Below are 10,177 nucleotides of genomic sequence, written 5' to 3'. Positions count from 1 at the left end.
TGAGACAGATAAAGAGCACAGTATCACCAAGCTCAATGTTGGGGTTTACAAGCATACTTGTGTCTTGAGGGAATATGTCACAGTACACCTCATCATCCCCACACAAGGAGACATCCACCACCATTTGGCCTGTAACTTTTTCATAAAAGAGAGAGTTGGATGCTCTTAGAATTTCTTCTTGCTCTGTAAGGATAGCATCCTTTGACATCATGTCTTGCTCCCTCTCAACCTCCTTACCTGCTTTTGATATCCTAGGCCTTTCTTGTTTCATACTGATATGTAACATCTTCAATGACAACCCTTGAATCTTTCTGCTGCCTGGAAGGGGGGATATTTAAAATTTGGAAGGCTTTAAGATCCTCACTAGGAATAAGCTCAAGAGCCTTGTCAAACTTGTACCTCAGCCTTGACACAAGCACAAAATCTTTGCTCATAAGTGTGACCCTGTGAGCAAATGTAGCTGCAATGTAGCTATCATTCATAAAGTCTATGATAAAATCCTCGGCAGCCTCCTGAAGGCACATCAAGGCTTGAGATTGCCACCTTACTGAAACAAAGGTTTTGATATTCATCATGCTCACAAGTCTATCTGATATCTCTTTGACAACTCTCATGAAAGGTAGCTTTGGAATCAGAAGACCAGTAGACTTTTGTGCTTTTCTTATTTCCTTTAGAGATTTGACTTGATAATTCAATCTTTTTCTAGCAGTAGACCTCTGACGAGGTTGTGGAGGTGATTTCTCTGAATCATCATCTTTCTTTGGATCTTTTCGGGCTTGGTAAACTTTTCTTGCAGTTTGTTTTGTCCTCGCCATTTGAAAGTCAAAAACTTCTGTCTTTTGTCACAAAATACTTCAAAACACCGCACGACGCGATAGGGGGACCACGCACAGTCCAGAACATCTCTCTATCGCGTCGTATACGAAGATGCTGAGCTCGGTAGCGCGTGGCGCGGAAACATCAAAAGACCCCGCACGATGCGATAGGTGGGCCATCCACAGTCTAGAACATGTTGCTATCGCGTCGTACTTGAAGTGGGTCGTCTCTTGGAGGAGTGCTTTCCTAGCTTGTAGATGTTGGGTTGCAATGCACATAGCTTGAATCTTGTGTTGTAGGATTGGTATAAAAAAGACAACACTGATGGTTCAAAATCATTATAGATAATGCAAGGAAGGTGGTGAAGTTTAATCTGAAGAGACAACTTGTGCTAAACATGTATCGACAATGTATGTCCACAACATTGAAGCTTCCATGTGAAACCAGATTTTGCACTAACTTCTACATTGTGGAGAGTCTTTTACAAAATAAAAATGTTGTTTTTGAGACATTTATTTGTGTAGGCTTCTATGAGTGGGAAGCAGAGCAACCAATACGAATAAATAAAAAGGTTCGATCCGTGAAAGTGCTTATTGATGATAGACACTTTTGGTCTAATGTTCGGGACACGTGCTTGGTGATGAGGCCTGTGATGTTATCTTTGCGTCAGTTTGATTTTAAGTTACCCAATATAGGGAAGGTGTACATGGGTTGGTATCATGTTCTTTAGTAAGTGAGAAGCAATCATACATTCTGATCACCAACCCATTGAAGTTAACTAGGGAATTTATCTCAAGTCCTACAAAAATCCCTAATTTTATTTTTATGCAACAAAACGTAAGAAATGACTGTTTTGATGAAAATGTATTGGTCCATCAACTTTGGAGGCTTGGTGTGACCAAAAGATGGGAGTACTACTGTATTGTAACCATTTCTGAAGCTTCTGAGGTGGCCAAATATTTTATTGACACAGAAGAAGAGTCAAAAGAGGAGTTTTTGGCACTTGATCTTCAGACATCCAATAAATATTTTCTTCCTGCTCCTGATGCACTTGCTCTATGCATGAGAAGAGTGGAAGAGGAGAAACCTTCCCTCAAAGATGAGGATTTTGAGAAGAGACTTGTTGAGCTTGGCATCCAATCTTTTGACAGAGTCTTTAAGCTAAAACAAATTGGAAAGGACGTTGACATAAGAGAGATGAGTGGATCATGCAATCTCCTTCAAGAAAAAGTCATTGCCGAAGATGAGTTGCAAAAGGTAGATTTAGTTGATCTCCCTTATGAAATCTTCCTTTTTTTTCAAGTTTGTTTTAATTACTCATTATGTTTTGTTTTGCAGATTGAACTCCTTGACAAAGACAATTTTCTTGGGAGAGCTAAAGGCTTGAGAGGGAAAGCAATAGAGGGCACTTCAAGAAGGGATGTCTTCTCTCTCATACACTACATGCCTACATTGGATAGTGCCACCTTTTGTGCTTTTCACATGCAGTATTTTGAAGATCTTGAGTTGCCAATATTTGCCCTGAAGATATTGTCACGGTTTTTGGGGTACACTCCCCTTCAAATCAATGTTAGCAAGATCATGCTACTTGAGAGAGCTGCAACACTTAGAATATTTGGGTATGCTGCAGGATTCAATGCCTCAAGAGCAGGATACTTTCTTTGCTACTCTAGCTATGCAGCAGCAGCTAAGGAGACAAATGTCAACCTTCTTGGGGACTATAAAAGAAGGAAGTTTTTGAGATATAGGGATGACATGCCTAGAGATATCAAAAAAATAAAAAACTGATGTAAATTTGACAATTTTTTGCACCCAAATATCTTTTTTGAATTTGGATCTCTTTAGAAAGATTCGGTACAAAGTTTCAAAGTGAAGCATTAATCTCCATCTGTGGTTGAGCAACATAGTTGTTGGATCTCATCCGTTGTAATTGCCTCCTATAGAAGCAATTGAATAATTCCTTGAGTGCATTGCTCCTTCTTTGTCCCCCTCCCTTTCTCGTACATTTGAAAAAAGAAGTCCTCGCTTGATAGTGAGATTTTTCCATTCCCTTAGTATTCCATGTTGCAAGAGGTCCTTGTTTTGCAAAATATGGTCCATGCAGGTACAAAATATAATAAAAATAAAAAAAAAGTTAGTTGAACTCATAGGATGCAATGTAAAATACTATTCAGACTTTAAAAATTAAATGAATACTCACCAAGTAATATGTGTTGTCTTTTCCTCCCCAAGCATCTGTAATAGCAGTTATTAAAAGTTGTATTGTCTTTTTAAAGTCATCTGCATAAGTAGCGGAGCTAACTTGTTGTCCCAAAACTTTCAAAAAATTGTTGAGCTTCTTCCACACTTCCATGTGTTTGTTGGCTACATTAGGTCTACTTTTGACATTGGTTGTTATTACACAAAGATCCTTCCAGAAGTTCCACATAACATCAACTTGTTTGTAGTCATGGTTACTCAAAAATCTTCTAGCTTTTGCTCCACCCATTGAAACATCTTGCAAAACATCACCCGTTCCTTTTGAAAGAGTACAATCTTTTTGTAGATGCACTTGACCAACATGAAAACCCATTTGAGAGAGCAAAGTCTTGCATTTTTCTATGCACTCGTCTGCAAGTTTACTTGGCTTAATAGAATATGCATAATCAAGATGGAGTCGAAGCAATTTGTCCAAGATTCTAATCTCTGCATGCATTGTACATATATATACATTTTTTAAATCTATTGTTAGAATTGAATCCCAAATCATAGAAGACGATGGGTAGTCGATGACGTTCACACTATTTTTCGATGGTGGTTTTCCAACCTCGTGTTCTGCAAGCCATCCTTTTGTTCCAATGCTTGCCATGGAATATAGACATGGATACTTGGTATTGGCACCTCCATATACACCAAACATGCAATTTAATGCTTTTAGGTCGACACTCAAGTGCCATTCTACAATAAAGTCACCCATGCCATCTACACGGAGTATTTCACCTGCATTTTGGTCCTGTATAACAGAAGGGATATCGATCTACAAAAAGAGCCATTTCAATATATCGTGATTTTCTACTGGTATTTGAACTGCTCCGATCCACCAAAGCTCCATTTCTGATTGAGTTTTGTGGTATGGGAAAGCAAGATTACTCTAGCTATAGTCCAATGCTCTATTCATTACGGATATGTATACTCTTTCCATTTTTTGACATTTCTAAATTTGAGCTTCATCCAATTTCATAACATATATAATTTTTCCTTCACAATCTACTTCTTGCATGTTATAGTATCTCACCATAACAGATTGAACATTTTTTATACTCATCCAAATGTTATTAAAAACATTATACTCAAAAGAAGATTTCTTTTTTTGTTTTTCATATGGTATCGTTCCTTCTATATGATAGTACTCTTCAAAATGTTCGGGTATTTCTTCATTTAACAGAGTCTTTACTTTACCAACATTGTGAGGCCTAGGCAATCCAAAAGCTTTAATCTTGTAATACTTTAAAACCTGAAACCAAGTTTTAGAGATGGTCCTGTAATTCCTTCTACTCACCCCCACTGTGTCACAAACTTCTTGCATTTGAGAAGGTTGGACCAGTAAACCCATATCTTTCAGTAAATTTTGAAATACCAATTTCTTCTGAGTTTGATTTTTAAAAAGTTTCAAAAGTTTCAAAATATCACTTTTGTTCATTACCTCATTCAAAAATCTCACCCTTTCTTGCACACTAAACATATCAAATCCTAAAAAACTAGTCACATGTTCTCTAGTAATCTTTAATCTTTTTTTCCTTTGTCCAGAACCTTCTGTTAAGTTTACTACATCTTTCATTCGTTTTACTCGTGCTCTTAATCCTATTGGAGTTTCTTTTAAAGTCTAAAGCTGATGAATTTATTGTTTTAGAGATGCTATTTGGTTTTCAAGTTCTAAAATTCTTGTTGCATTTGAAGACAAAACAGTTTTAAGATATTGAATGTAATGTGTATGATCAATGTGTAAATAAGATAGCTTAGAACTATATCCTAGTAAGCCATCAACCCCATCACCAACAAATCTTATCAAATCATGAAGTGTGTGAAAAGATGGATACCTTCCAGTGCTAGGATCCAGTGGATACAAGCTCCCATCTGTCCATATATCAATGTGTTTCTTTCTCTCGTTGCGAAGTTGTTGTGCTTCATTTGCAGTTGTAACTGGTCTTTGATAAACACTCTGCGTAATAGCATATTCTTGGCTTAGCTTAATGTTCAAGTGAAACTTGCGGTTATCACTAATGAAAGATGTATTACTCATTGTAAATAATGAACACACAAAAAGTATAATGGAAATAACGTAGTAGCAGAATAAGGAGCATCAGAGAAGAAGAGATAAAGCTCGCGAAAGGTGAGAGAAAAAAGAGAGATTGAGTGATTAAAAAGTGGAAACAACTATTTGTCGCAAAGTGAAGTAAATGAAATAAATTTTGAGGTGAGTCGCAAAGGAATGTGAAGAAAGCGATATCTTTTTGAATATTTAGAGATATGTACCTAGATACGCTTTAATTTGCATAGATATGCTTTAAATGACCAAAACGAACAAATTTGGAGCCGTTTTGACCATAAACGGCTCTGCTGATTAGTAAGTTAAACAATTCTTACACAACCCTTTTTGAGTCGTTTTTGGCCCTAATGCATAATAGTGTGGCAATTTCCAAGCTCTGCAGGATCACCTGCCTTGAAGATAGACACAATAGTAGACAACCTCTAAGTCTCAGGTAACCCCTCACACATGGCACGATTGAACAACACTACAAGAACCTCTACCAGTATATCTCTAGCATGTATAAAGTGCTCTGCTACTAGACCATCACGATCATATGCCTTGTTGGTCCTCATCCTGTCAATGGCTCTCTTTTAACTCGTTTCTTCCGTCGCACAAGACACCGAGAAGAAATCCGAGACTGTCTGTAAGTGATGACTCCTAAAAGAAGATCTCTCTGGAGCTGGGCTCTAATCTCTCTGCACTCCTCATCATACCAACTATTCTAGAGCATTCTCCCAGAACGTCACCTCCGACCCGACTGAGTGTGTGGATATGCCTCTGATGCTGCACCATGCATAGTCTCAGTCAGTAAAGTGGTGCACTCCTCCACTGAGAGACCAGGACTAGCTGTGCATAGACGGCTATAGATCTTCTCTGTATAAACTGAGCCAGTCTCTGGTGGAAATGTATAACACGTATGTGACCTGCCTCCTGATGTCTGTTGTACTATACTGAAATGAAACGGACAATGTCAAAAGAGAAGGATCCACTCCTACACCCACTGGTTTGGCTCCCACTATAAAATCCTGAATACAAGGAATAAAGCTCAAATGTGCCATAACGTAGTCCACTGTATTGGCCCCATGTTTGTGTGGAAAGCATGTGAAAGCGGCTGCTCAGGAAATCGTTGTAAGCCATTGAGTATAGCTAACCCATGTGTGGTCGTCATCTCCGTGAGGTATCTCCCATACTCTGTCTGCTCTCTGTCATGTGAGCATCTGTCTAGCCCCAAGTCACCCACATCCAACTCTCTAAGCATCTCATATGAAGTGTCACAGAAGACTATCTGAGAGTTGCCCGTTCGGGTATTGAAGTCCCCTAGGAGGATGATATCACCATCCCTAGAAAACTCCCATATATCATTATCTCGTATAGAGAAAGGCGATTGTCCTCTGGGTGCAACATATACTGACGTACTGGCGGGAAGTAGCTTATTGCAATGTATAGAAATCGGCCTGTGTCAGCTCTCAACCTCACCCACATGTATCTAGCATGATCATCTCTCCGTACAATATGTAATAGTGGCTATAACTCCTCCCTAAACAGCACTACTACTCCTGAATCTCTACTCCCATGCTCGGATCTGTTGTGGGTTGTCTCCCATCTATATCCCACCACATGTGGCATAAGCTGTCTAGGGGCCTGATGAGTCTCTGAGAAGAAAACAACGTCCCTCTCTCTAAAACTGTCCTCAAAGGCACCAACGTCCAACCTCATAGATCCATTACAATTCCAAGTAGCCATCTTCAGTGTGGTCCCATAGGTCTCACACCGTCATGTAGAGTGCCTCTCTAAAATCACCACCGGACCATCTCTATAAAAGGCCGTCTTTCCCTTCTCCCTTACCGCCTTAATCTCTGGCATTACCTCTCTCATATACGCAAGTTGTGAGAGAGTGAGATCATCACCGAGAAAAATACCTGTCTTCTTGAGAGTAGGCCTCTTTTTCAGGAATTTCTTCTTCTCTTCCAAGGAGGGGAAGCGTAGTATGAGAGCTCTCTCTTTTGAAGATTCTCCTGGGCCACCACTCTTCTTGCCCACTCTCCATGCCTTTGAGTGTGAAGGCTTGTCCACCCCCATCATGGATGTGAGGATTGTGACCTCTTTTTCCACATTGTTTATGTCCTTGAGGCCGGTTACCCTCACATGTAGAGCCCGCATCCTCCTTTGTTCCTTTTCGAGGGTCATGTTAATAAGAGTGGGTGTCAAGGAGCTTCCTTACCTTTCCCTTTCTTGGCAACCTCAATCCATTTTTCAGCCTCTTCTACTTTCTTTTGTGTTGCGAGATGACAGTGGCCCGTGACTTCTTCTCCTCATCTTTCTTGATAACCCGTATTTCTTCTCTCATGGTATTCAATTCTTCCATCATGGATGGCTAAATTTTTCCTTCTTCGAGCCACCCACTTTTTGCTGCAAGAAGTTCACCTTGGAGAGTTCGGATTGTGGCTTCTTGTGAAGCCGTTTTCTCTTCGACCCAAGAAATCATTTCGCATAGGTTCTTCTTCTCCTCTTTTTATTCCTCCACCTTTTGAAGAAAGGTTGCCTCCATCTCTTTCTTCCACTCCTTCACTTTAACTTCAAGTGTTGATATACGCTTGTTGGTAATCGAGAACTTCATGTTGAGAGGGAGGCTGTCTATAGCCACTGGAGAGGCCATGTGAAAGGGGGTCAATGGGTAGACCAATGGAGGGAGAAAGACTAAAACAATAAAAAAAATACAAGAAACTCTAAAAAATAGCAAGAAACGCTTGTGAAACCCTTAAAAACAGAGAAGATCAGCTTCGAACTTTTAAAAAAAAACAACAAAACACATATTTGAAAACCTTTAAAACAGCAAAAAAAGAGTGGCGAAACCCTAAAAAATGGCAAAAAACAGTTTCGAAACCTTGAAAAACAGCAAGAAATAGTGACGAAACCCTAAAAGACAACAAAAAAACAATTTCAAAACCCTAAAAACAGTGAGAGAGAGTCTAAACCCGGGGGGGGGGGGGGGGGGGGGGGAGAGAGAGAGAGAGAGAGAGAGAGAAGAAGAAGAAGAAGAGAGTTTCAACGTCGTAGGAAACTATCCCAAGAGACCTTAAAGATCTAGCAGAGAGAGAGAGAGAGAGAGAGAGAGAGAGAGAGAGAGAGAGAGAGAGAGAGAGGCCAAAATGCATCCAAGGATGTCCAGCATCGGGTGTTGTCCGAGGATGTACTGCATCAGTCCTCGCTGAAGAGCATCATCAATGTCCGCCTCTGTAAATAGTCGTACTGGACGTCTCCCATGTCGTGCTAGAATAGTCATGATCCTCTAAGGGAGCCTCCATCTCGTGGTAGCCCTCGTAGACGTGGGCATCTAGCTCTCCCAAGTTCATTCAATATACCTCTGGTATAGGTGGACTCTGGAGTCTGGTGCGAAGCTTGCTCATCTGATTGCGAAGTCTCTGCTATGAAAAAGTCAATAATCTCCCTCTGTGAATGTCTCCCATTGTCTAATCTCCTTAAGACTCTCCCTGTGTCTGTGCAGCTCTAGCAAAAATACCGGAGGCATCTCTGATCCTGTTATCTCATGACTCTAGCCAGTGGTCCAAAGCCCTATCTAAGTAGATGCGAAAATTGCCTCGTATCTCATAGTACACCGGACAATGACATATGTGATGTAACTCTGTCTCTGGCTCTATATGACACAACTGGCAAATCCTGGCCTCTTGGTCGTCTTCTAAATCTGTCAGTCTCAATCTCTAGCTGATGCGATGATGTGCGCATCTGACCAACAACACTTTGTATCCGATGGGATAAATGAGAATGAGAATGAGAGAGAGAGAGAGAGAGAGAGAGAGAGAGAGAGAGAGAGAGAGATGGATGAAAAGTAAGGTCTTTAAAAGTCCAAAATGACCTATGAGACCAAACTGATACAATATTGGTGGATCTAATACAATGTTTGGGTACAAAATAAAATTGAAGTAAAGTGAAAAACTAAAATCATCATCATCAAATGTCCGAGGATGCCCAACATCGGGTGTTGTCCGAGAAAGTATTGCATCGGTCCTTGAAGAGCGTCGCCAATGTCTGCCTCTGTAAATAGTCGTATTGGACGTCTCCCATGTCGTGCTAAAATATTCCTGATCCTCTGATGGAGCCTCCGTTGATGTCGTGGTCACCCTCGCAGACATGGGCGTCTAGCCCTCCCGAGCTCAATGGCTCTGTCAACTAATATATCTTTGTCATAGGTAGGCTCGTGAAGCTTTGCTCATCTGATTGCCGACTCCCTACTCTAAAGAAGACAATGATCTCCATCTGTGAATGTCTCCCACTGCTTGATCTCCTCAAGAGACTCTCCCTGTATCTACGTAGCTCTCGCAAAAACAACCCAAGGCATCTTTGATCCTGATATCTCATGACTCTAGCCAACGGTCCAAAACCCTCTCTGAATAGACAATAAAAGCGGCCTCATATCTCATAGTACACCGGACAATGACATATGCGATGTGACTTCGTCTCTGGCTCTATATGACACAATTGGAAAATCCTAGCCTTTGCTAGTACTCTCCCAAATCTGCCAGTCTCAATCTCTAACTGTTGCGATGATGTGCGCATCTGACCAATAGCACACTGTATTCCATGGGATAAATGAGTGTCCATATAGGCAGGTCCGATGGCATATCCATCCTCTGCTATTTGAAGAAGATGCTTTCTATAGAAAGCCATCTTCATGCCCTACTCATGTGTTGGTTGTATCCATGTGCTCCTCGTATCTAGCTGAATCATATCCTAACGTATGAGTCTATTGATCTCTGTCCATGTGAGAGATAGGGAGGGTGCATCCAAGGAGTATTGGAAGGGGCAGTCTATCCATGTGACTGAAACCATGATGTCATGTACCCATACCAACATGCTATATCCCGTTGCAGCGCTACCAGTCGGGATGACTCAATGGCTAGCCAAGCATATCTGTCTCTAGGGAGGTTCCATAAACTATGCAGAAGGATATTGATCTAGTAAGTGCCTTGACCACAAGGCACTTGGGGGGTGGGGGGCGGGCAGCTAGCTTGGCTTGAATAATCTCATGTGGCACGAAGGCCTTACCCCGAATCA

At 40.8% G+C, this 10,177-nt stretch overlaps 1 protein-coding gene across 1 annotated transcript; it reads right to left on the bottom strand.

Annotated features, from left to right (window-relative positions):
* Positions 1-251: 251 nt before the first annotated feature.
* On the bottom strand, positions 252-815 carry LOC147425376 (histone H3-like centromeric protein cnp1). Its single transcript, XM_086500048.1, has one exon. The coding sequence runs from the start codon at positions 813-815 to the stop codon at positions 252-254; it is 564 nt and encodes a 187-aa protein (XP_086356174.1).
* Positions 816-10,177: the final 9,362 nt, after the last annotated feature.

Source organism: Adiantum capillus-veneris, chromosome 25 (genome assembly GCF_014529385.1).
Source record: "Adiantum capillus-veneris isolate H3 chromosome 25, ASM1452938v2, whole genome shotgun sequence".
NCBI lineage: Eukaryota > Viridiplantae > Streptophyta > Polypodiopsida > Polypodiales > Pteridaceae > Adiantum > Adiantum capillus-veneris.
The sequence above is the reverse complement of the archived record's forward strand: the minus strand, read 5'-3'. Positions and strand labels throughout refer to the sequence as shown.